General features: G+C 41.7%; 2 protein-coding genes across 3 annotated transcripts in view; both read right to left on the bottom strand.

The window, feature by feature from the left end:
* LOC128693585 (alanine--tRNA ligase, mitochondrial-like) overlaps positions 1-25609 on the bottom strand; it is a 146501-nt gene extending 120892 nt beyond the window's left edge. The window contains exon 1 of the mRNA XM_070082083.1: positions 25262-25609. Within this exon, the coding sequence (XP_069938184.1) occupies positions 25262-25292 (31 nt within the window). The 5' untranslated portion in view covers positions 25293-25609. The remainder of the gene's footprint in view (positions 1-25261) is intronic.
* DCP1 (decapping protein 1) lies at positions 9184-25864 on the bottom strand. Of its 2 annotated transcripts, none has more exons than XM_053780892.2 (2): positions 25758-25864; positions 9184-12354 (listed from the first exon to the last, which is right to left on the bottom strand). In XM_053780892.2, the coding sequence occupies exon 2, from the start codon at positions 12350-12352 to the stop codon at positions 10991-10993; it is 1362 nt and encodes a 453-aa protein (XP_053636867.1). In that variant the 5' UTR covers positions 12353-12354; positions 25758-25864; the 3' UTR covers positions 9184-10990. The 2 variants fall into 2 exon arrangements, with proteins under 2 accessions (XP_053636867.1, XP_053636859.1); XM_053780884.2 differs by lacking the exon at positions 25758-25864 and adding an exon at positions 25086-25210.
* Between the last annotated feature and the right edge of the window lie 1804 nt (positions 25865-27668).

The following is a 27668-nucleotide window of genomic DNA, read 5'->3' as shown; positions in this document are numbered from 1 at the left end:
TGCATACTCCAGTATGGGCCTAACGTAAATGGTATACAGTGTCTTGAACGACTCCTTATTGAGGTATCGGAACGCTATCCGTAGGTTTGCCAGGCGCCCGTATGCTGCAGCAGTTATCTGATTTATGTGCGCCTCAGGAGATATGCTCGGTGTTATACTCACCCCCAGATCTTTTTCCTTGAGTGAGGTTTGCAGTCTTTGGCCATCTAAACTATATTGTGTCTGCGGTCTTCTTTGCCCTTCCCCAATCTTCATGACTTTGCATTTGGCAGGGTTAAACTCAAGGAGCCAGTTTCTGGACCAGGCTTGTAGCCTATCCAGGTCTCTTTGTAGTCCTGCCTGATCCTCATCCGATTTGATTCTTCTCATTAATTTCACATCATCTGCAAACAAGGACACTTCTGAGTCTATCCCTTCCATTATGTCGTTCACATATACCAAGAACAGCACAGGTCCTAGGACTGACCCCTGTGGAACCCCGCTTGTCACAAGCGCCCACTCTGACACCTCGTCACGTACCATGACTCGTTGTTGCCTCCCTGTCAGGTATTCTCTGATCCATTGCAGTGCCTTTCCTGTTATGTGTGCCTGATCTTCTAGCTTTTTCAGTAACCTCTTGTGAGGAACTGTGTCGAAGGCCTTTTTGCAGTCCAAAAAAATGCAGTCGATCCACCCCTCTCTCTCTTGTCTTACTTCTGTCACCTTTTCATAAAACTCTAGTAGGTTTGTGACACAGGATTTTCCTTCCCTGAAACCATGCTGGTTGTCAATTATACACTTGTTTCTTTCCAGGTGCTCCACCACTCTCCTCCTGATGATCTTCTCCATGACCTTGCATACTATACACGTTAGTGATACAGGTCTGTAGTTTAGTGCCTCATGTCTGTCTCCCTTTTTAAAAATTGGGACTACATTTGCCATCTTCCATACCTCAGGGAGTTGCCCAGTTTCAAATGATGTGTTGAAGATCTTTGTTAATGGCACACACAATATCTCTGCTCCCTCTTTAAGGACCCATGGAGAGATGTTGTCTGGTCCCACCGCCTTTGAGGTGTCAAGTTCGCATAGCAGCTTCTTCACTTCCTCCTTGGTTATATGTACCTCATCCAGCACTTGCTGGTGTACCCCCCTGTTCTGATTTCCTGGAGTCCTACTGTGTGTGTGTGTATATATGTGTGTGTGTATGGGTGTGTGTGTATGTATGTGTGTGTGTAGGTGTGTGTGTGTATGTGTGTGTGTGAGTGTGTGTGTGTGTGCATGTGTGTGTGTGTGTGCATGTGTGTGTGTGTGTACTCACCTAGTTGAGGTTGCAGGGGTCGAGTCCAAGCTTCTGGCCCCGCCTCTTCACTGGTTGCTACTAGGTCACTCTCCCTGAACCATGAGCTTTACCGTACCTCTGCTTAAAGCTATGTATGGATCCTGCCTCCACTACATCACTTCCCAAACTATTCCACTTCCTGACTACTCTGTGGCTGAAGAAATACTTCCTAACATCCCTTTGATTCATCTGTGTCTTCAGCTTCCAACTGTGTCCCCGTGTTGCTGTGTCCAGTCTCTGGAACATCCTGTCTTTGTCCACCTTGTCAATTCCTCTCAGTATTTTGTAAGTCGTTATCATGTCCTCCCTATCTCTCCTGTCCTCCAGTGTCGTCAGGTCGATTTCCCTTAACCTCTCCTCATAGGACATACCTCTTAACTCTGGGACTAGTCTTGTTGCAAACCTTTGCACTTTCTCTTGTTTCTTTACATGCTTGGCTAGGTGTGGGTTCCAAACTGGTGCCGCATACTCCAATATGAGCCTAACGTACACGGTGTACAGGGTCCTGAGCGATTCCTTATTGAGATGTCGGAATGCTGTTCTGAGGTTTGCCAGGCGCCCATATGCTGCATCAGTTATTTGGTTGATGTGCGCTTCAGGAGATGTGCCTGGTGTTATACTTACCCCAAAATCTTTTTCCTTGAGTGAGGTTTGCAGTCTCTGGCCCCCTAGACTGTACTCCGTCTGCGGTCTTCTTTGCCCTTCCCCAATCTTCATGACTTTGCACTTGGTGGGATTGAACTCCAGGAGCCAATTGCTGGACCAGGTCTGCAGCCTGTCCAGATCTCTTTGTAGTTCTGCCTGGTCTTCGATCGAATGAATTCTTCTCATCAACTTCACGTCATCTGCAAACAGGGACACCTCGGAGTTTATTCCTTCCGTCATGTCGTTCACAAATACCAGAAACAGCACTGGTCCTAGGACTGACCCCTGTGGGACCCCACTGGTCACAGGTGCCCACTCTGACACCTCGCCACGTACCATTACTCGCTGCTGTCTTCCTGACAAGTATTCCCTGATCCATTGTAGTGCCTTCCCTGTTATCCCTGCTTGGTCCTCCAGTTTTTGCACTAATCTCTTGTGTGATACTGTGTCAAACGCCTTCTTGCAGTCCAAGATGCAATCCACCCACCCTTCTCTCTCTTGTCTTACTGCTGTCAAATTGTCATAGAACTCCAGTAGGTTTGTGACACAGGATTTCCTGTCCCTGAAATCATGTTGGCTGCTGTTGATGAGATCATTCCTTTCTAGGTGTTCCACCACTCTTCTCTTGACAATCTTCTCCATGACTTTGCATACTATACATGTCAGTGACACTGGTCTGTAGTTTAGTGCTTCATGTCTGTCTCCTTTTTTAAAGACTGGGACTACATTTGCTGTCTTCCATGCCTCAGGCAATCTCCCTGTTTCGATAGATGTATTGAATATTGTTGTTAGGGGTACACATAGCGCCTCTGCTCCCTCTCTCAGGACCCATGGAGAGATGTTATCTGGCCCCATTGCCTTTAAGGTATCTAGCTCACTCAGAAGCCTCTTCACTTCTTCCTCGGTTGTGTGTACTGTGTCCAGCACCTGGTGGTGTGCCCCACCTCTCCGTCTTTCTGGAGCCCCTTCTGTCTCCTCTGAACACTTCTTTGAATCTCTTGTTGAGTTCCTCACATACTTCATGGTCATTTCTTGTTGTCTCTCTTCCTTCCTTAGCCTGATTACCTGGTCCTTGACTGTTGTTTTCCTCCTGATGTGGCTGTATAACAGCTTCAGGTCAGATTTGGCTTTCGCTGCTATGTCGTTTTCATATTGTCGTTGGGCCTCCCTTCTTATCTGTGCATATTCGTTTCTGGCTCTATGACTGCTCTCCTTATTCTCCTGGGTCCTTTGCCTTCTATATTTCTTCCATTCCCTAGCACACTTGGTTTTTGCCTCCTTGCACCTTTGGGTGAACCATGGGCTCATCCTGGCTTTTTCATTATTCCTGTTTCCCTTGGGTACAAACCTCTCCTCAGCCTCCTTGCACATTGTTGCTACATATTCCATCATCTCATTAACTGGCTTCCCTGCCAGTTCTCTGTCCCACTGAACCTTGTTCAGGAAGTTCCTCATTCCCGTGTAGTCCCCTTTCTTGTAGTTTGGTTTCATTTGTCCTGGCCTTCCTGCTTCCCCCTCCACTTGTAGCTCTACTGTATATTCGAAGCTCAAAACCACATGATCGCTGGCCCCAAGGGGTCTTTCATATGTGATGTCCTCAATATCTGCACTACTCAAGGTGAATACTAAGTCCAGTCTTGCTGGTTCATCCTCTCCTCTCTCTCTTGTAGTGTTCCTTACGTGTTGGTACATGAAGTTTTCCAGTACCACCTCCATCATCTTAGCCCTCCATGTATCTTGGCCCCCATGTGGCTCCAAGTTCTCCCAGTCGATCTCCTTGTGGTTATAGTCACCCATGATCAGGAGCTTTGCCCTGCATGCATGAGCTCTTCTGGCCACTGCAGCCAGTGTGTCAACCATCGCTCTATTGCTCTCATCATACTCTTGCCCTGGCCTCCTGCTGTTCTGTGGTGGGTTATACATCACTGCAATTACCACCTTGGGACCTCCAGAGTGAAGCGTTCCCGCTATGTAATCACTTTCTTCTCCGCTGTCTCCTCTCTCCAGCTCGTCAAAATTCCATCGGTGTTTGATCAGCAGTGCCACTCCTCCGCCCCCCCCCTGTTACTTCTGTCTTTCCTCAGGATCTGGTATCCCGTTGGAAAGATGGCATCTGTTATCATACCTGTAAGCTTGGTTTCTGTGAGCGCTATGATGTCCGGTGATGCCTCTTTGACTCTTTCGTGCCACTCCTCCCACTTGTTTGTTATTCCATCAGCATTTGTGTACCATACCTTCAGTTTCCTTTCCAACACTGTGGTTTGAGGGGCCTGTGGGGGTAGGAGACCTGGTAGCATACTGTGGGATTCTATAGTTGGGGGTTGGGTGGAAGCTGTGGATATGGATTGTAGTGTGTGTTGGGATAGTGTGATAGGTTGTGGGGTTCTGAGGATAGTTGTGTGTGTGCTTGCCCTTGCTGCTCTGTTCTGCTCTGACTGACCTCTGCTGGTTCCATCCTTGTCTCCTTTCCTAGCTCCTTTCACTTTTTTGTCCTCTCCCTCAGCTGCTGTCGCTCTGTTTGTGTTCTGTCTCTGTCTAGGAACACCTTCTTGTACTCTTCCAAATTTTTCAACCATGGTTTCTCTTGGAGGATCTTGTTCTGCACTGTTTCTGTCCTGAGAATCAGCTTGATCAGTCAGTTTCTCCCCTTCAAGTACCCCCCTATTCTCTGAAAATTTACAATCTCGTCCATGTCTTCTCCCCCTATTTCTGTGATGATTTTCTCAATCTCCTTTCTTTCTTCCTGCCGTCTTTCAGTGTGTGTCCTTTCCTCTCCCCCGAAGCCCATGGATAAACACTGATTTTGCCCTTTCCTCCTACCATTGCCTCTCCCTCTGTGACTCTGGTTCCTGTGTGTGTGTGTGTGTGTGTGTGTGTGTGTGTGTGTGTGTGTGTGTGTGTGTGTGTGTGTGTGTGTGTGTGTGTGTGTGTACTCACCTAGTTGAGGTTGCGGGGGTCGAGTCCGAGCTCCTGGCCCCGCCTCTTCACTGATCGCTACTAGGTCACTCTCCCTGAGCCGTGAGCTTTATCATACCTCTGCTTAAAGCTATGTATGGATCCTGCCTCCACTACATCGCTTCCCAAACTATTCCACTTACTGACTACTCTGTGGCTGAAGAAATACTTCCTAACATCCCTGTGATTCATCTGTGTCTTCAACTTCCAACTGTGTCCCCTTGTTACTGTGTCCAATCTCTGGAACATCCTGTCTTTGTCCACCTTGTCAATTCCTCTCAGTATTTTGTATGTCGTTATCATGTCCCCCCTATCTCTCCTGTCCTCCAGTGTCGTCAGGTTGATTTCCCTTAACCTCTCCTCGTAGGACATACCTCTTAGCTCTGGGACTAGTCTTGTTGCAAACCTTTGCACTTTCTCTAGTTTCTTCACGTGCTTGGCTAGGTGTGGGTTCCAAACTGGTGCCGCATACTCCAATATGGGCCTAACGTACATGGTGTACAGGGTCCTGAATGATTCCTTATTAAGATGTCGGAATGCTGTTCTGAGGTTTGCTAGGCGCCCATATGCTGCAGCAGTTATTTGGTTGATGTGCGCTTCAGGAGATGTGCCTGGTGTTATACTCACCCCAAGATCTTTTTCCTTGAGTGAGGTTTGTAGTCTCTGACCCCCTAGACTGTACTCCGTCTGCGGCCTTCTTTGCCCTTCCCCAATCTTCATGACTTTGCACTTGGTGGGATTGAACTCCAGGAGCCAATTGCTGGACCAGGTCTGCAGCCTGTCCAGATCCCTTTGTAGTTCTGCCTGGTCTTCGATCGAGTGAATTCTTCTCATCAACTTCACGTCATCTGCAAACAGGGACACCTCAGAGTCTATTCCTTCCGTCATGTCGTTCACAAATACCAGAAACAGCACTGGTCCTAGGACTGACCCCTGCGGGACCCCGCTGGTCACAGGTGCCCACTCTGACACCTCGCCACGCACCATGACTCGCTGCTGTCTTCCTGACAAGTATTCCCTGATCCATTGTAGTGCCTTCCCTGTTATCCCTGCTTGGTCCTCCAGTTTTTGCACCAATCTCTTGTGTGGAACTGTGTCAAACGCCTTCTTGCAGTCCAAGAAAATGCAATCCACCCACCCCTCTCTCTCTTGTCTTACTGCTGTCACCATGTCATAGAACTCCAGTAGGTTTGTGACACAGGATTTCCCATCCCTGAAACCATGTTGGCTGCTGTTGATGAGATCGTTGCTTTCTAGGTGTTCCACCACTCTTCTCCTGATAATCTTCTCCATGATTTTGCATACTATACATGTCAGTGACACTGGTCTGTAGTTTAATGCTTCATGTCTGTCTCCTTTTTTAAAGATTGGGACTACATTTGCTGTCTTCCATGCCTCAGGCAATCTCCCTGTTTCGATAGATGTATTGACTATTGTTGTTAGGGGTACACATAGCGCCTCTGCTCCCTCTCTCAATACCCATGGGGAGATGTTATCTGGCCCCATTGCCTTTGAGGTATCTAGCTCACTCAGAAGCCTCTTCACTTCTTCCTCGGTTGTGTGCACTGTGTCCAGCACTTGGTGGTGTGCCCCACCTCTCCGTCTTTCTGGAGTCCCTTCTGTCTCCTCTGTGAACACTTCTTTGAATCTCTTGTTGAGTTCTTCACATACTTCACGGTCATTTCTTGTTGTCTCTCCTCCTTCCTTCCTTAGCCTGATTACCTGGTCCTTGACTGTTGTTTTCCTCCTGATGTGGCTGTACAACAGTTTCGGGTCAGATTTGGCTTTCGCCGCTATGTCATTTTCATATTGTCTTTGGGCCTCCCTTCTTATCTGTGCATATTCGTTTCTGGCTCTACGACTGTTCTTATTTTCCTGGGTCCTTTGCCTTCTATATTTCTTCCATTCCCTAGCACACTTGGTTTTTGCCTCCCTGCACCTTTGGGTAAACCATGGGCTCATCCTGGCTTTTTCATTATTCCTGTTACCCTTGGGTACAAACCTCTCCTCAGCCTCCTTGCATTTTGTTGCTACATATTCCATCATCTCATTAACTGGCTTCCCTGCCAGTTCTCTGTCCCACTGAACCCCGTTCAGGTAGTTCCTCATTCCTGTGTAGTCTCCTTTCTTGTAGTTTGGCTTCATTCGTCCTGGCCTTCCTGCTTCTCCCTCCACTTGTAGCTCTACTGTGTATTCGAAGCTTAAAACCACATGGTCACTGGCCCCAAGGGGTCTTTCATATGTGTTGTCCTCGATATCTGCACTACTCAAGGTGAATACTAAGTCCAGCCTTGCTGGTTCATCCTCTCCTCTCTCTCTTGTAGTGTCCCTTACGTGTTGGCACATGAAGTTTTCCAGTACCACCTCCATCATCTTAGCCCTCCATGTATCTTGGCCCCCATGTGGGTCCAAGTTCTCCCAATCGATCTCCTTGTGGTTAAAGTCACCCATGATCAGGAGCTTTGCCCTGCATGCATATGTGTGTGTGTGTGTGTGTGTGTGTGTGTGTGTGTGTGTGTGTGTGTGTGTGTGTGTGTGTGTGTGTGTGTGTGTGTGTGTGTGTGCCTGTGTGTGTGCCTGTGTGTGCGCCTGTGTGTGTGCCTGTGTGTGTGCCTGTGTGTGTGCCTGTGTGTGTGCCTGTGTGTGTGCCTGTGTGTGTGCCTGTGTGTGCACCTGTGTGTGTGTGTTTGTGTGTACTCACCTACTACCACCTTCTACCACCATCACTACCACCCTCTACCACCACCACTTTCGTATTTCTCTACAAACTTTTTCTTGAATTCTATCGTGTTTCTCACATCCTTTACATAACCCCACTCCTTTGTGGAGTGTGGTTGTGACTGTTGTTTTTAGTGACTCTAGGATGACCCATGTCCATGCTCCCTCTCCATAGAATGCTAAAGGCATGTGAAATGGGCTTCTAGCAGCTTTTGATGAACAATGAGTTCCACGAGTCTGGGCCTGGGGCATAGTGCATGGGCATGTCATTTATTGCCTTTTCAAAGTCTTGTGATGTTAGGATAATATCAGAGATTTTTTTAATTGACCGAATTCTGAGTCTGTCATAAAAAATTTATTTAGACTGTCGGCTCTTAGTCTGGTTAATGCCTCGCTAAAAACACCGAGCCACATTGGGACTTTAGTATCTTGCTCATTTCTTTGTTGTCATCTGTGTAAGTCCTATCTCATCTAAGCAGGGGTCCAATAGTGGATGTTGTTTTTGCCTTAGATTTAGCACAGAAAAATATTTTGGGCTTCTTTCTATTTCATTTTTGGCTTTAAGTTCTTCATAAGTTTTTCCCGTTTGATTCCTTAATATTTGCTATTCCTCAATATTTGCTATTTCTCTGACCAGTCCTTCCCTTTGTATTTCAGATATACTGGCTCCTTTCGGCAGTTCCATGATTCTTCACCTTCGCCTGTCTTTCTCCCTTCCAAGCTTACATCTTCTCTTCCTTTTTCTTATAGGAAGGAGCTATGAGTATACTTCAAGTGCCACAGAGTTATTTCTTTTCCGGCAAACGTTCAGATCTGTGTTGTTTAGGATATCTTCCCAGCTTGTTTCATACAGGACACGGTTGACTTGACCCACAGTATGTTGTTGTTATTGAAGTTGAATTTGGTGAAGGCACCCTCATAACTGATCACATTTTGTTGGTCAAGAGCCCTGCACATACATGTCTGTACCTCTTGTTATATTGTGATCTGAGTGTGTTGTCTTAGATACCGTTATATTTCATATCAGATCATCATTGTTAGTGAAGATGAGGTCCAGTGTATTTTCCATTCTTATTGGCTCTATTATTTGCTCGTTGAAGGTGCAGAGATTTAATAGCTCATCTGTGCATGAATTTTCATATGTGCTGCCTCCTGGGATTATCTCTGCTAAAACATTATTTGTTACATTCCTCCATTTTAGGTGTCTAAGTTGAAATCACCCAGCAGCAAGATGTTTAGGGTAAGAGTTGGGAGATTTTCCAGTGTTCAACACACTACATACCTATTTTTTTTTCATCCTTTATTCTATGATTTACCTCATCCTCCACAGAACCATCTGCCAACATGTCCACCTCCAAATATAATGCATTCACTTCCTCCATACTCTTTCCCTCTAATCTGATATTCAATCTCTTATTGCCTAGACTCTCTTTGTTACTCTCATTACTTTGCTCTTTTCTATGTGGACTTTTAATTTCCCCCCTTTACCCTAGCAAATTCTACCATCAACCTTTGTAACTTCTCTTAGGGCAGAGTAAAAAACAAAATTATGTTGTACAAGTTTATTTCTGATAATCAGCATGTTTCTTGTACATTTTAGACTAATTGTCCTTTTAGACTTCGTCAGTCTCAGATAGAAAGCGGCTTTCAAATCCATGCTGAGACCATTAGTAGAAGGTTTAGACCCAGTCATCATTCTGTCTCTCATGTCTAATAACAGATGCAAATTATATATACGATAAGATCTACAATTGATAATGAGAAAGGGTATATACTGATCCTTATAAAATAATGTTACAATACATACCCAGTTATTTCAGCAAATTAAAACCCAAGAAAGAATTCCCTAATGCTGGTCCTGTTATCGTGAACTCATGATACAGTTGTTAACCTCGACTGCAGAACATGCGTAAAATATCAGCTCTTTCAAGCTCTGCATGAAGGTAATAATTTAGCGAAAAAAAAAAAACTTCAATTTCCTTCCTAAACATAATAAAGATGTTATTTCTTGAGAATTTCATAATTTTCACATGGTTAAATTTAAATAACTCGTATGATAACTAAGAAGTCCTCACAAAGAAGCCAATCTTATTTGATTGCTGTCTTGGAAAACAAAAGTCTTACTACCACCAAAGTACCTCATGTTTAGGTGTATATTATTATACTGTATAATAATCCAATTGTAGAGAGGAATCATACCTGTAATATTTTTACAAGACAAAATCATACAATATAAAATACATAATTTATATAACAAGATAAGGAGAGTAACAGTAATTAACTCTTCCCAGAGTTATACAGTCATTCTACTTCTTATTCTTACCTGTGAATTAATCATTTCACTTTGCAGATCTCATGCTCTTACACTGAGAGATTTCATTACTAATTAATGTACACAATACAATAAAAAAAAATAGTCTTTGGAATTAAAAATGCAAATAACATCTGTAGTCAGAATTACCGCAATCTAAAATATGACAATCTTTATTGCAGGTAAATAAAAACAAGAATTTTAATGCCTTTCGTAGAATACCATGGATCAGGTACAATTCTGAAAGTTTATATCAAAGCAATAAAAGAGCTTCATTCTTATCATACTGAAACTCAAAACAATTGTAAAACAAAAAAACAAAAAAAAAAAACAAAAAAAAAAAAATGAATTCTTAAAATTTGCCACCTGAGGAACTAAAATTATTTATTTTCTTGGTAAAATTAATGAACTACATTATCCAAAGCCCTATACTGTACAACACACTTCCACAGCCTGAATATTATAAAGGACAGAGACACCAAATGTGCGATTTAAGAGTTCATTCCCAGAAATCTTGCCAATGGTGGTTCTAGATTATGAATGAGTAACAGTTTTAATACACATTTAAAATGGTTTGAAGAAATCATTTTCCTCAGGATATAAGCAGGGCTAACATGAATATAACATATCTCTAGCTATCATTTATCAAGTTATCTGAAAAAAGTTTGTGCCAAGAACGACTGACAAGGCAGAATAAATTACAATATGGAATTTCTGTAAAGAAGGTGTCAGTCTACACAGTAACTCTCAATTATGTTTTCTACCTCTCCATTACTGCAGACACAACACAAAACAACACACAGACATATGATACACAGCATATGAAAAAGCTAATACTTTCTCCCACACGATTCCGTATATATTTGTAAAACTTTGCTAAAAATATAAGTTTCATTTAGTTTTATATTAGATGTGACAAATAACTACCGATCAATTATATTCACTGTCATGAATGCACTTATAATGAGCACTAGCACATGAGAATGCATAAGCACATGGAAAACCAAATGACATGAATTTACTACAATTATACTGTTGTTTACCTACAAACAACCCTTGAGAGACTGATTTAAAGCCTGAACGTATGCTTCATGTAATTGTCTAACAAAATCGTCTTTCTTGAGGAGTAGGGTAAATGCCTGAACCAACTGTTCCTGTGTCAGAGGAGTCACTTGCGAAGAGGTACCAATTATCCCATCATGAAGAGATTCTTGAGAGCCATTAAGCGGCCTCATATCCATTGCTACTGTAGTGCCTGGGGTTAGCAGACCGGGAAAAGTGCGTGGACCAGTAACATCAATAGGAGGGGTACCACTCATAGTCGGCTCTGAGTTTCGTGAACTTGTAAACACTTGAGGTGAAAGTAGTGAAGGCTCATTGTGAGATAGTTGCTGAGAATACGATTCATGATGTTTTTGATGCTGATTAAACTGACACATTTCTTCTTCTTTCACCTGATTTGACATTCTCAAATTATCTTTAAATCGTCCCTCTAATTCTTGTAGAGAAATAGGCGCTCCCCCTGGAACACTTGAAGATAATGATGATGGATGGTTCTGAGGTGCTGAACCAGGAATGGGAATAGGATTAGTGGCTCCTTGTTGACCTTGAACAGCTGCACCAGCAGGAATCTGCACCATGGCTTGACCACCCACAGCAGCTGCCCCTTGAAATAATTTCTGCAATACAGGATTAGTGCCTGATGATGGAGTGGCTGTAGAGACCGGGGGCCCTGAACCAGGAGAATGCAAGCCAGTACCAAGGCCAGCCTGTGCTCCTGAAACTTTGGCAAAGAAATCAGCAACAGTGTTTTGTTCCCCAGCTTGAACTCTTAGAGGTGCTGGTTTAACCAGATCATTACTTGCACTTGTAGCTGTGTTCACAATGCTACGTGGTTCCTGACGCTTGCTTTCAAACTCCCCATGAGCACGGGAGAGCATGCTCATAATGTCCCCACCAGCAGCACCAGCAACAGCAATAGCTGGATCAGCCATTATATTAGGAGCAGGTTGAGGTGCAGGTGGAGGCTCACTTTTCATATGTTCCTGAATAGCAGCTGCTATGCGCTGTACATCATCTGCTTCTGAAAACCATATTCCATATATACCACCTTTAGCATTCCTGAAGAGTAGATATGGAGGCTTTACTTGAATATCACAGGCAGATGAGAGGGGCTCAATGAAATTGGATTTATTTAGTCTGTTTATGATGGTGACCATATAATGAGGTGGGGCCAACCGAGAGTAGACCATTAGAGTCCCTTCCACATCTGTCTTGGCCCATGATTCACCACCTTGTTCATACGAGTACAATGCTGTGCGATTGGCACTGTCCATTATCTGTGCCACATGAGGATCTATCCTGCGTACAGAATTCAGTCTGATTGTCTCTCGATTCTGCTCCATGCCTGTGAAAATAAGGGAAAACTCAATGAAATTACAAGGACTAGCAATGCATTCTGCACTGATAATTTAAAGATATTTCAGTTACTTTTTTGACAGCATACAATGAGCAAAGCTGAGTTCTCCCTACATTTCAACAAGTATGGATCAGTATCAGTAGAATTACATGAAATCATACATGGCTATAATCTACCTGCATATCAATGCCTTTATAAAATGTCTTCTTTTAGTTATAAGAAAAATATTCTTCATTAAACTTGTATTGTATACAAGAGGAAAACTAAAACATGAATATGTATGCAATACATTTCCTGACAAACACTAAGTACAGCCTCTCCTCACTTAACGACAGAGTTCCGTTCCCAAGACCACATCGCTAAATGAATTCGTCGCTAAGTGAGAAGCATACTATAATGGTAGCGGGTTTGTGTCAACCATCTTTGATATTGTTTTAATGTCGCCTTTGCACCATTTATAACATTTCTGGCGTATTTTTAAATGTTTATACAGTAGTGTACTGTATATTGAAATGAGCAGAATAGAGGAAATCAGCTCTAATATACATTATTTGGGTATGAATACTGGTCAGAGAGCCCGTTGTAAGTCCGAGGCGTCAGTAAATAAGTATGTCACTAAGTGAGGAGAGGCTGTAGTCAAAAAGTATAGAAAAAAGCAATTCAGTGATAACAATATTAGTGTGCTTGACTTGCTGGTAATAGTCCAGACTTAAATCCAATAAAAAATGCATGACACAATATGAAGAACAACCTAAACAAGCAAAACAGAAGACATCCTTTCCAAAATACAATACTATGTACCACAAACGATACTCCTTACCCTATACCACTCTTTAATGTATCCTCACCTCACCTATGGTATTTGTGCCTGGGGATCAACCACAGCCAACCACCTTAAGTCTTTAATAACCCAACAAAGAGCTGCTGTGCGAATGATTACCAGCTCCTGTACTAGACAGCACAACCACCACTTTTCAAAGCCTGAACTTGCTTAATATACAAGACATACACTCATACTATTGTGCCTACTACATATACAGAACATTAAATTCTACTATAAACCCTCCACTTAAACTACTCCTTGACAGTTACAACAGAATGCACAGTCACAATACAAGGCATAATGCACTCTTCAACATCCCTCGTGTCAGTCTCACACTATGCAAAAACGCTATGCACATAAAGGGCCCGAAGATACGGATCTCGCTACCGGAACTGGTAAAGGATCCCCTGACTACTTATAAATTTAGGACTTTGCTAAAAAATCATCTTATCTCTCAATACTAACCAAATCAACCAAAGCAACTGCTAATTAGTTATATTATGCGACCTTCTATTCAAGATTGATGGACTGACCACATCGACTCAAGGTTGAGGGACTGATTAGCTCATTCTCCTCCTGTTCTTCAAGTTTATCCTTTGTATGGACTGATGAAGCCACTGTGTGGCGAAACGTTTCCTCAATAAAGATACACAAGAGTTGCACATGTGTCTAATTTAACAAAGTGTCGGTTCTTTGAACCATTCATCTACAAACTTCTGCCAATCCATGAAATATTACTGCCTGAACCATTATTTGTAATATTGTTTTTATTATGTGCAACTTTAAGATTATTACTTTTATAAATCTCCACCTTGACTACCTCGCATTAGTATTATGATTAAATAAGATTGTGATACAGTTAACCACTCTTTCTTGCCTAGTTTTAAATAGTTACTATGTATTAGGATTAGTCTGCCCGAAATGCCCCAGCATGATAGTGGCTTTCTTTGTACATAGCAAACCAAAATTGTAATTACACATTGTAACCTTTACAAAGAAATAAACCTTTACCTTTATCTTCATCTAAGATACAAGTCACTATAGATAGTGATTATTTTTCATCTTTAACAGACTCCATGCCCAGGCTCGTAAATGAAGTCATCAAAGTCAAGAGGAAAATGAAAAAATATTTAAGCTAAGGTTATATAACTTTTATAGTACGCACTATACTTTTTTGGTGTTCAAATCAAATTTCTGTATAAATTAGGGTAGGGGGCAAGGTTTTTTGCCAACAATGTAGTTATGACAATATATCAATAACCAAGAAGTTAAGGTTTAGATCAATTACATCCCTCAAAAAAGCACAGACAGAGCACAATGCATGAACTTTGGCTACCTAGTGACCCAAGCTATATTCTGCCTAAATATGAAGTGCAACAAAAGATTTGATACTGTACAGTATAACCTTAAATTAATTATTTTATTTTATTTTATTTTATTGTTATTATTATTAACACATCGGCTGTGTCCCACCAAGGTAGGGAGACCCGGAAAAGAAAAACTTTCATTGTTCACTCCATCACTGTCTTGCCAGAGGCATGCTTACACTACAGTTATAAAACTGCAACATTAACACCCCTCGTTCAGAGTGCTTGCACTGTAGTACTTCCCATCTCCAGGAATCAAGTCTGGCCTGCCAGTTTCACTGAATCCCTTCATAAATGTTACCTTTCTTACACTCCAACAGCATGTCAAGTCCTAAAAACCATTTGTCTCCATTTGCTCCTATCTAACACAGTCATATACACTTGCTAAAAGTCCAAGCCCCTTGCACACCAAACCTTCTTTACCCCCTCCCTCCAACATTTCCTAGACCAACCCCTACCCCACCTTCCCTCCACTACAGATTTATACACTCTCAAAGTCATTGTATTTCATTCCAGTCTCTCTACATGTCCAAACCATCTCAATAACCCCTCCTCAGCCCTCTGAATAATAGTTTTGGTAATCCCACACCTCCTCCTAATCTCCAAACTACAAATGTTGACAGCCTTAGTATATGGTTTTTAAGTGCCTCAGTATGTTAAGAGATAAACAACAAGGTGTAGTCTTGCTACTTTAATAACAATAATAATAATAATTGTTGTCATCGTCATCATCATCAACACCACCACCACCATCACCACTATCATCACCATCATCCATTCAAATATTGTCTTCCCAGAAAAGTGTCGATATCACAACTCAGGTCAACCTCTAAAATGCAACATCCTCACCCCTCCTTCAGAGTGCAGACACTGTACTGTGCACTTCCAGGACTAAAGTGTGGCTAACCAGTTTCCCTTATCCCTTCCTAAATGTTAACTTGCTCGCACTCCAACAGCACAGCAAATCATAAAAAAACAATGGTCTCCACTCACTCTTAACTAACATGCTCACAAATGCCTGTCTGATGTCCAAGTTCATAGCATATGAAACATCCCTTAAACTTCCCTCCAATCCTTCCTAGGACAACCCCTACCCCTCCTTTCCTCCACCCCAGATTTATATGTCCTAATCATCTTGTTTTTCTCAATCCTCTCTAAATATACAAACCATCTCAACAACTCCTCTTTTGCTTTCTGAATGATACCTTTGGTAATCCCACACCTTCTAATCTCCCAACTCCAAATTCTCTAAATAATACTCACACCACAGATTGCCCTCAGATACGATATTGCCAGTGCCTCCATGTTCCTCCTCGAAGCTAAATTTGAAAGCCATGCTTCCTACCCATAAAACAGTGTTGATACTGCTATACATTAATTTTATTATTATTATTATTATTATTATTATTACATATTCATATTTAATGAAAGAATTAAACACGAATGGGTTATTCACGTCCCCATGGCAATAGTCAGGCTGACAGCTGAAGGAAAGAGGATAAAGTGTGGAGGGTAAAAAAAACAGGGCAAAGTGAGGAAATTGCTGTCAGTAAACCTTACCTAATAATCTAATTTGAAATCAATTTTTCTAATTTTACAGAGCTGAACACTTCTGCTATGATAGTTAAGAAAACAAAAGGCATATGACTAAGACACTTTGTTTTTTAGAAGTGGTAGCCTTTTGCCTCTTCTCACTTTCATAATTTACAGAAACTTTAATCAGTCCTATGGCTGCAAAAAACTGCTTAGCAACATTTTAAGTCACTGGCAAAAAAGCAGCATATTCTCATAATGGCAGTATCACACCAAGTAAGAGCTTGTTCTGAGTGTCTTAAGAGTTGTTATGGTATATGTCATGCAGGGAGCAAGTACAGTACAGTATTATTATGCATCATGATAGGGAAAAATTTATTTTCTGATGAGCACCATAAACATGGTCTACATTACTAAAAACATGACATGTTTTTCTGATAATAAAGTTTTCCTTTTTTTTTTCCAAAACTATTTTCCATTTTGTCAGTTAAATACACACTCAATATATATCAGATATTTAAACATCTTGATAAAACAAAATCCAAGTGTTAGTCCAACATATGTGCAAACTGAATTTTTTTTTAGGGAATGACTATCAGAAAAGAGTGAGTTATCCACTTTTCCAGAAGTTATACAGCAAATATGGAAGTCACTTGAATATCTCATAATACCCATTCTTCTGGAATTTGCTATTCAGAAACTGGTATAATGCATCCTGGACAGTGGCAGCTCGTCCATAAGCCCTGAAGAGCTGCAGTCCCCCCAGATGCTCACTGCCAGACATATGACTTCATCAACCTTACACTAAAATAATTTGCAACTGACAAATATATTACAGGAAAAATATGTTGTATGTTGTTTTCAATATATTTATAACGATTTTTTTTTTTGTTGTTGAAACAAGATAAAAAAAATGATTAAAAATAGAAATCTGATGCAGTACGATAGTACGTATAGGCATTACTACCGCTAAGAGCCGCCACTGATTCTGGATACTCCCAAAATGTAGTTGGATACTCCCAAAATGTAGTATTGTGTAGTTGGCAGCTGTGAGGCACATCTTAGGAAAGGATCCCATAACAAATAAGTTTTACCACTTTGCTTTACTGGATTATCCAGGTTAATTACCCAAGGAATTCTTTTTCCACTGTGGATAATAAGTGGACTGCTCCATCAGTAATTTTAAACTGGTATGGCCAATGACTGGATGGATGACCACATGTCTACTGCCATGCTCTTGGATGGGAGAACATCAGTAAGTCAAAATCTTACTTTCCTAAACACAGATACATACATTATCAAGACATTTTGCAGCTGATGGTTTTTATTAACATTGAAAAAGGCACCAGTGGCAAAATGTCTACCTCAATAAATCTTGATTTTCCATGTTTTTCTCATTCACAATCTGTCAATATTAACACACTAGTACTTGCAAAGTGCAGTTACTACACCTCTAAGAAAGTAGCTTTACCTGTCTAAAATGCTGGCATATGATGGCTTTTGTTAAACATATTTAAAATTAAATTTTATTATTATTTTTTATTATTAACACACTGGCCGATTCCCACCAAGGCAGGGTGGCCCGAAAAAGAAAAACTTTCACCATCATTCACTCCATCACTGTCTTGCCAGAAGGGTGCTTTACACTACAGTTTTTAAACTGCAACATTAACACCCCTCCTTCAGAGTGCAGGCACTGTACTTCCTATCTCCAGGACTCAAATCTGGCCTGCCGGTTTCCCTGAATCCCTTCATAAATGTTACTTTGCTCACACTCCAACAGCACGTCAAGTATTAAAAACCATTTGTCTCCATTCACTCCTATCAAACACGCTCACGCATGCCCGCTGGAAGTCCAAGCCCCTCGCACACAAAACCTCCTTTACCACCTCCCTCCAACTTTTCCTGACCCCTAACCTGCCTTCCTTCCACTACAGACTGATACACTCTTGAAGTCATTCTGTATCGTTCCATTCTCTCTACATGTCCGAACCACCTCAACAACCCTTCCTTAGCCCTCTGGACAACAGTTTTGGCAATCCCGCACCTCCTCCTAACTTCCAAACTACGAATTCTCTGCATTATATTCACACCACACATTGCCCTCAGACATGACATCTCCGCTGCCTCCAGCCTTCTCCTCGCTGCAGCATTCATCACCCATGCTTCACGCCCATACAGGAGCGTTGGTAAAATTATACTCTCATACATTCCCCTCTTTGCCTCCAAGGACAAAGTTCTTTGTCTCCACAGACTCCTAAGTGCACCACTCACCCTTTTCCCCTCATCAATTCTATGATTCACCTCATCTTTCATAGACCCATCCGCTGACACGTCCACTCCCAAATATCTGAATACATTCACCTCCTCCATACTCTCTCCCTCCAATCTGATATACAATCTTTCATCACCTAATCTTTTTGTTATCCTCATAACCTTACTCTTTCCTGTATTCACTTTCAATTTTCTTCTTTTACATACCCTACCAAATTCATCCACCAACCTCTGCAACTTCTCTTCAGAATCACCCAAGAGCACAGAGTCATCAGCAAAGAGCAACTGTGACAACTCCCACTTTACGTGTGATTCTTTATCTTTTAACTCCACTCCTCAGTTTTTAGCAAGCAGCTAACCAGACTGAGAGTCGAAGATCAAAATGAATTTTTTATGAGAGAGCCACAGAATTTGGTTAACACAAGCCTATCCGATGTTATCCTGACGCCAAATGACTTCGAACAGGCGATAAATCACATGCCCATGCACTCTGCCCCAGGGCCAGACTCATGAAACTCGGTGTTCATCAAGAACTGCAAGAAGCCCCTATCACGAGCCTTTTCCATGCTATGGAGAGGGAGCATGGACACGGGGGTCATCCCACAGTTACTAAAAACAACAGACACAGCCCCACTCCACAAAGGGGGCAGTAAAGCAACAGCAAAGAACTACAGACCGATAGCACTAACATCCCATATCATAAAAATCTTTGAAAGGATCCTAAGAAGCAAGATACCCACCCATCTAGAAACCCATCAGTTACATAACCCAGGGCAACATGGGTTTAGAACAGGTCGCTCCTGTCTGTCTCAACTAAAAGAATGCAGATGTAATATATACAGACTTTGCAAAAGCCTTCGACAAGTGTGACCATGGCATAATAGCGCACAAAATGCATGCTAAAGGAATAACAGGAAAAGTCGGTCGATGGATCTATAATTTCCTCACTAACAGAACACAAAGAGTAGTCGTCAACAGAGTAAAGTCCGAGGCAGCTACGGTGAAAAGCTCTGTTCCACAAGGCACAGTACTCGCTCCCATCTTGTTCCTCATCCTCATATCCGACATAGACAAGGATATCAGCCACAGCACCGTGTCTTCCTTTGCAGATGACACCCGAATCTGCATGACAGTGTCTTCCATTGCAGACACTGCAAGGCTCCAGGCGGACATCAACCAAATCTTTCAGTGGGCTGCAGAAAACAATATGAAGTTCAACGATGAGAAATTTCAATTACTCAGATATGGTAAACACGAGGAAATTAAATCTTCATCAGAGTACAAAACAAATTCTGGCCACAAAATAGAGCAAAACACCAACGTCAAAGACCTGGGAGTGACCATGTCGGAGGATCTCACCTTCAAGGACCATAACATTGTATCAATCGCATCTGCTAGAAAAATGACAGGATGGATAATGAGAACCTTCAAAACTAGGGAGGCCAAGCCCATGATGACACTCTTCAGGTCACTTTTTCTATCTAGGCTGGAATATTGCTGCACACTAACAGCACCTTTCAAGGCAGGTGAAATTGCTGACCTAGAAAATGTACAGAGAACCTTCACGGCACGCATAACGGAGATAAAACACCTCAATTACTGGGAGCGCTTGAGGTTCCTAAACCTGTATTCCCTGGAACGCAGGAGGGAGAGATACATGATTATATACACCTGGAAAATCCTAGAGGGACTAGTACCGAACTTGCACACGAAAATCACTCACTACGAAAGCAAAAGACTTGGCAGACGATGCAACATCCCCCCAATGAAAAGCAGGGGTGTCACTAGCACGTTAAGAGATCATACAATAAGTGTCAGGGGCCCGAGACTGTTCAACTGCCTCCCAGCATACATAAGGGGGATTACCAACAGACCCCTGGCAGTCTTCAAGCTGGCACTGGACAAGCACCTAAAGTCGGTTCCTGACCAGCCGGGCTGTGGCTCGTACGTTGGTTTGCGTGCAGCCAGCAGTAACAGCCTGGTTGATCAGGCTCTGATCCACCAGGAGGCCTGGTCACAGACCGGGCCGCGGGGGCGTTGACCCCCGGAACTCACTCCAGGCAAACTCCTCTTGCCAAGACCCTCGCATTTGCTTCTCTTACAACCCCATCTATAAATATATTAAACAACCATGGTAATATCACACATCCTTGTCTAAGGCCTACTTTTACTGGGAAATAATCTCCCTCTCTCCTACATACTCTAACTTGAGCCTCACTATCCTCGTAAAAACTCTTCACTGCTTTCAGTAACCTACCTCCTATAACATACATCTGCGACATTGCCCCCCTATCCACCCTGTCATACGCCTTTTCCAAATCCATAAATGCCACAAAAACCTGTTTAGCCTTATCTAAATACTGTTCACTTATATGTTTCACTGTAAACACCTGGTCCACACACCCCCTACCTTTCCTAAAGCCTCCTTGTTCATCTGCTATCCTATTCTCCGTCTTGCTCTTAATTCTTTCAATAATAACTCTACCATACACTTTACCAGGTATACTCAACAGACTTATCCCCCTATAATTTTTACACTCTCTTTTGTCCCCTTTGCCTTTATACAAAGGAGCTATGCATGCATCCAGGTAGAGATGCTCTCTGCCAATCCCTAGGTACCTTACCCTCTTCCATACATTTATTAAATAATAGCACCAACCACTCCAAAACTATATCCCCACCTGCTTTCAACATTTCTATCTTTATCCCATCAATCCAAGCTGCCTTACCCCCTTTCATTTTACCTACTGCTTCACGAACTTCCCCCACACTCACAACTGGCTCTTCCTCACTCCTACAAGATGTTATTCCTCCTTGCCCTATATACAAAATCACAGCTTCCCTATCTTCATCAACATTCAACAGTTCCTCAAAATATTCCCTCCATCTTCCCAATACCTCTAACACTCCCTTTAATAACTCTCCTCTCCTATTTTTAACTGACAAATCCATTTGTTCTCTAGGCTTCCTTAACTTGTTAATCTCACTCCAAAACTTTTTCTTATTTTCAACAAAATTTGTTGATAACAACTCACCCACTCTCTCATTTGCTCTCTTTTTACATTGCTTCACCACTCTCTTAACCTCTCTCTTTTTCTCCATATACTCTTCCCTCCTTGCATCACTTCTACTTTGTAAAAACTTCTCATATGCTAACTTTTTCTCCCTTACTACTCTCTTTACATCATCATTCCACCAATCACTCCTCTTCCCTCCCGCACCCACTTTCCTGTAACCACAAACTTCTGCTGAACACTCTAACACTACATTTTTAAACCTACCCCATACCTCTTTGACCCCATTGCCTATGCTCTCATTAGCCCATCTATCTTCCAGTAGTTGTTTATATCTTACCCTAACTGCCTCCTCTTTTAGTTTATAAACCTTCACCTCTCTCTTACCTGATGCTTCTATTTTCCTTGTATCCCATCTACCTTTTACTCTCAGTATAGCTACAACTAAAAAGTGATCTGATATATCTGTGGCCCCTCTATAAACATGTACATCCTGAAGTCTACTCAACAGTCTTTTATCCACCAATACATAATCCAACAAACTACAGTGGACCCCCGCATAACGATGGCATCACATAGCGATTTTTCCGCATACCGCTTACTTTTATCGCAAAATTTTTGCCGCGCATACCGATTAAAAACCCGCTCACCGATTTTCGTCCGAGACGCGTCCAATGTGCCCTCAGCCAGCCTCACATGTGCCGCCCGTCCCATTGTTTACCAGCCAGCCTCCGCGGTAACATCCAAGCATACACTCGGAATATTTCGTATTATTACAGTGTTTTCGGTGCTGTTTCTGGAAAATAAGTGACCATGGGCCCCAAGAAAGCTTCTAGTGCCAACCCTGTGGTAAAAAGGGTGAGAATTAGTATGGAAATTAAGAAAGATTTTGAAGGGTTTGGGGCTAACCCTGAGAAGCCTATGCCAGTTGTGGAATCCATTGTGCCTACTTCAAAGATTAAGGAAATGTGTGCACAGTGGGTTGAACTGCAAACCTTTATGGATGAAAATCACCCTGACACAGCTGTTGCAAGCCGTGCTGGTGACTATTTCAATGACAATGTTGTGGCCCATTTTAGACAAATCGTAAAGGAACGGGAGGTACAGAGCTCTATGGACAGATTTGTTGTGCGACAGAGGTCCAGTGACTCTCAAGCTGGTCCTAGTGGCATTAAAAGAAGAAGGGAAGTAACCCCGGAAAAGGACTTGCTACCTCAAGTCGTAATGGAAGGGGATTCCCCTTCTAAACAGTAAGAAGATAATGCTCTCCCCTCCTCCCATCCCATCAATCATCACCAGATCTTCAATAAAAGTAAGTGTCATGTAAGTGTGCATGCCTTTTTCAGTTTGTGTGTATTAAAATTAATATTTCATGTGGTAAAAAAATTTTTTTTTCATACTTTTGGGTGTCTTGCACGGATTAATTTTATTTCCATTATTTCTTATGGGGAAAATTCATTCACATAACGATTATTTCGCATAACAATTACCCCTCTTGCACGGATTAAAATCGTTAACCGGGGGTCCACTGTACTGTCATTTTGCCCTACATCATATCTTGTATACTTATTTATCCTCTTTTTCTTAAAATATGTATTACCTATAACTAAACCCCTTTCTATACAAAGTTCAATCAAAGGGCTCCATTATCATTTACACCTGGCACCCCCAACTTACCTACCACACCCTCTCTAAAAGTTTCTCCTACTTTAGCATTCAGGTCCCCTACCACAATTACTCTCTCACTTGGTTCAAAGGTTCCTATACATTCACTTAACATCTCCCAAAATCTCTCTCCTCTACATTCCTCTCTTCTCCAGGAGCATACACGCTTATTATGACCCACTTTTCGCATCCAACCTTTACTTTAATCCACATAATCCTTGAATTTACACATTCATACTCTCTTTTCTCCTTCCATAACTGATCCTTCAGCATTATTGCTACCTCTTCCTTAGCTCTAACTCTCTCAGATACTCCAGATTTAATCCCATTTATTTCTCCCCACCGAAACTCCCCTACCCCCTTCAGCTTTGTTTCGCTTAAGGCCTGGACATCCAACTTCTTTTCATTCATACAATCAGCAATCATCTGTTTCTTGTCATCCACACACATTCAAGCATCCCAATTTTATAAAGTTTTTCTTCTTCTCTTCTTTAGTAAATGTTTACAGGAGAACGGGGTTACTAGCCCAATGCTCCCGGCATTTTAGTCGCCTCATACGACACGCATGGCTTATGGAGGAAAGATTCCTTTCCACTTCCCCATGGACAATAGAAGAAATAAAGAAGAATAAGAGCTATTTAGAAAAAGGAGAAAAAAAAACGTAGATGTACGTATATATATATGCATGTGCGTGTCTGTGAAGTGTGACCAAACTGTAAGTAGGAGTAGCAAGATATCCCTGTTATCTAGCATGTTTATGAGACAGAAAAGGACACCAGCAATCCTACCATCATGTAAAAGAGTTACAGGTTTTTGTTTCACAGTCATCTGGCAGGACGGTAGTACTTCCCTGGGTGGTTGCTGTCTACCAACCTACTACCTAACTAATGCAATTTCTCAAAAGAAATATTTTTATCATGGCCTTCATTTTTTTTAAGAATTCTGAAATAAAATATGTATATATACATATACTCTATGCATATCTTTAGCTACAGAGAATATTAAGACTGTTTACAATAATTATAAGAAACTAATGCATGTCTCCCCACAGTTCAAATGCTTATAACATTTACTCATCTTGAAAAATACAAAAATCTCAACTAAATTTGTATTTGGTTAATAGCAATTTTGATTAAAATACTCAGAACAAGATTTTGTTAGCCCTATTAACTCAGAGGGTTAGTAACTTTGGGTAACTCAATAAAGTCATGTTATTAAGGATTGTCCATCATATTTCTATTAGGGTCCCTTAATCCTCTCCCCATGATGCAGCTCACACCAGTCAGCTAACACCCAGGTACCTACTTGCTGCTGGGTGAACAGGGGTAGCAGGTATTAAAGAAACATGCCCAACATTCCTACCTGTGCCTGGGATTGAACCTCAGTCCTACTTACTTACCTAAGTTGAGGAAGCTACCAACCAAACCATGGAACATCCCAGGCAAATCTTTAATCACTCTACATACAATATCGAGCTTATCACGTTACTCTACTTTGACAAACTATTTGAACAACCAAACTGCAAGTTATCCAAAATACAATGTTAAAATTTATCATGGACTTGGGTACAAGGGAAAATAAAGACCAGAATCAACTGCAAAAATTAGATGCTAAAAGTGACAGATAGCTAAAAGTTTAAATTAAACCATGCTTACAAAATTATGTTTAGCTTACCATGCCTCAAATTTTAAGGTCAAGAACCTTGATTAACAATACACCAGAGTAGGTTAACATAACTTTGTGAAATCAACAGTAACTAGGTATCACAGAGCAGCCTTGTGTATGTTTATTGTAAGGTTACTACAACCACTGTTGAAATGTTTAGGTTAAAACAGGCTGAATAACACCTACTTAAGTTTCCGGGTCTACTGGTGCTCAGTCCGGCCAAAAAGTAACACAAAATGTCATCATAAACAGAAACTTGAAATTTATAAAAGTACCTTTTTCACAAAAAGTCACCGGCAAGGACCACCTGTATACGAATAACATTGCTCCTGTGGGCATACTGCCCACACCTATACACTCACTAGGTGCTGTACATACTTAGGAAATTAGAAAATAGGGCGACAACAGCACGAAACTATCAGAAGAGGTATTGACGCGGTGCATCTGTCCCTCTCAGGTGTCATCTCCAGCACCTCACACCAGTATATTACACACATCACATTCATCAACATTCCACCTTCCCACCACCATTAATACACAACAAATCCACCTACTGTAGTTATTTAGTAATGAAGTTAAGCGCATCTAGGGAAGGTTTTGGCACGCATCACCACTACTTGAGGCTGGCTCCTCCTTCCCGGGTTACATTATATGCTAACGTTTTTCATCATATGTGAAAAATCCATAAAAGTACAACAAAAATGTCAAACTATATCTTGATTTCTCGTGCCTTCAGGTTTTATGGGGTAAATATTCCCCTTGTCAAATGATATTCTAGTTTAAAATATCGTCTACATAATCCGTATTCTTGATACTAGAAGACAAAACAAACTAGTATTTACTGAAAAGCCAAAATATTTGACTTTGTTGCAACAACTTTGACCCAAGTCATGCCCAGTGCCCAGGGCACCACCCACTACACCTCACACACAATCCCTTACATAACCAATTACTAAAAAAAAAAATCACAATTATACTGAGATTTTTCAACCAAATTTGACCCTCTATTCTTATAATAACAATAAAAATATATATTTTTAATCATTTTACCCTTCAGAAGGGTTGCCTTGAGGCTAATAAAGGGCTCTTGATCGAAGAAACTGGAATTACTCTTCCCTTTCTCGGATCAAACTTGACAGTCTTACACTTCCCTTTCCTCAGGTGTATGACCTTTATGAGCACTCCTCCCTGTGAATATAATAATATAATTGTGTATTTATATTTTAAGGCTTGAAAAACAATACTGCAGAAAATTAAGAAGAGGTTAATGCTGGAGAATGCATTATACGGTTTACATGTACAAGGTTTTTATTTGATAAAATACACAAACAGTATAACTTGTATAATGTTTTAAGGGCACACAGACGTGAACGTAGATTTACCCTACGATATCCCATTAGCTGGAAACAGTAAACATCCCATGTAAAAAAAAAAGGAATAAAATGACACAATACCGTGGTTGGTTCGAGAACATTATGACGACGTGGCCCGGTGGCCTGGTGGCTAAAGCTCCCGCTTCACACGGAGGGCCCGGGTTCGATTCCCGGCGGGTGGAAACATTTCGACACGTTTCCTTACACCTGTTGTCCTGTTCACCTAGCAGCAAATAGGTACCTGGGTGTTAGTCGACTGGTATGGGTCGCATCATGGGGGACAAGATTAAGGCCTTAACCCCAATGGAAATAAGTTAGACAGTCCTCGATGACGCACTGACTTTCTTGGGTTATCCTGGGTGGCTATCCCTCCGGGGATTAAAAATCCGAACGAAATCTTATCTTATCTTATCCATTGTGAAGTGAACTGATTTGACAATGGTGCAGTATGAACCGAAATGTCATAAGGTTCCTCACCTACCTACGGGTTGCTAATGAATTGTTCCAGCCACAATATTGTGACCTTTTTTTATTTTTTACATGGGAGATTTGCTGCTTCCTTGCAACTCCTCTTGACAGGAAGCCTTTAAATGAAGGTGTAGCTACTGAGCCCAGCCCATCGAGGGAGGCGCCTCCATGTTAGTGATAGGCTCGTTATCCAGGGAACTGTTCCTATCCTTCTTTTAGCTAGATCGAATTTGATTGTTTACCCGGCGAATTACGACCACTGCAAATTTATCTCTTTCCCCTGATTAAAATAAATAAAAAGTACTGAGCCCAGGTGGAATGATTTGCAATATCCTCATCGTCTTGCTGAAGTCTTCCAGCTCAGGTAGACTGCTGTAATTATCCAATGTAAGGAAGTTCCTTAGTTCAGTTCCATAGTCAGGAACTATAGTTCCTGACTATGGAACTGAACTTCTCCAGGCTGAGGGACTGACAACCTCAAATTCTACGACTTTAAGGGTGATGGACTGATTACATTGTCTTCACATCTCTACTGTTCCTGCCTACTTTTTGTATTCGACTGAAGAAACCTACTGTGTAGGCGAAACGTTTCGGAATAAAGTTGTCTAACTGTTGCATATGTGTCTAGCCTAACAACCTGTCGGTATTGTATATCATTTTGATGTTCATCTTTTCTACTGTCTTTTGTGCATTCTGCGAGGCTGGGGTACTGATTACCTCCTCTCCTGCAGTCTTCTATTTAAGTCCCTGTATTGTATTGATAAAGCCACTGGTTGCAACCTGATGATATTGAGACTGGAAGCGTTTAAGAAAAAGGGAGCGAGAAGCAACTTAAAGTATTTGAGCTTCTGTGCACGGCACTGAGGAAGAACAGACTAACTGTCGGAATCTCCCAAAGGAAAAGTTAGATGCTAGATGAACATATAACGGTGGCAAATGAAGAGAAGCCAAGAGCGAGTGAAGACGAAGAGAAAAGGGACGGAGTAAACGGGCGGCGAGCAAATAATGAACTTCTACTAACGTCAGTTACCATCCTGTATGTAGAAGGATCGTGAAGGTCATGAGAGCGGACAAAATAACGGAGGCAATGGCATGTCGCCTATCGTTCAAAGATGGAATA

The sequence above is a fragment of the Cherax quadricarinatus genome, chromosome 6, assembly GCF_038502225.1.
Source record: "Cherax quadricarinatus isolate ZL_2023a chromosome 6, ASM3850222v1, whole genome shotgun sequence".
NCBI classification, from domain to species: Eukaryota; Metazoa; Arthropoda; class Malacostraca; order Decapoda; family Parastacidae; genus Cherax; species Cherax quadricarinatus.
Note: the sequence above shows the minus strand (reverse complement) of the source record. Positions and strands in the feature narration are given on the sequence as shown.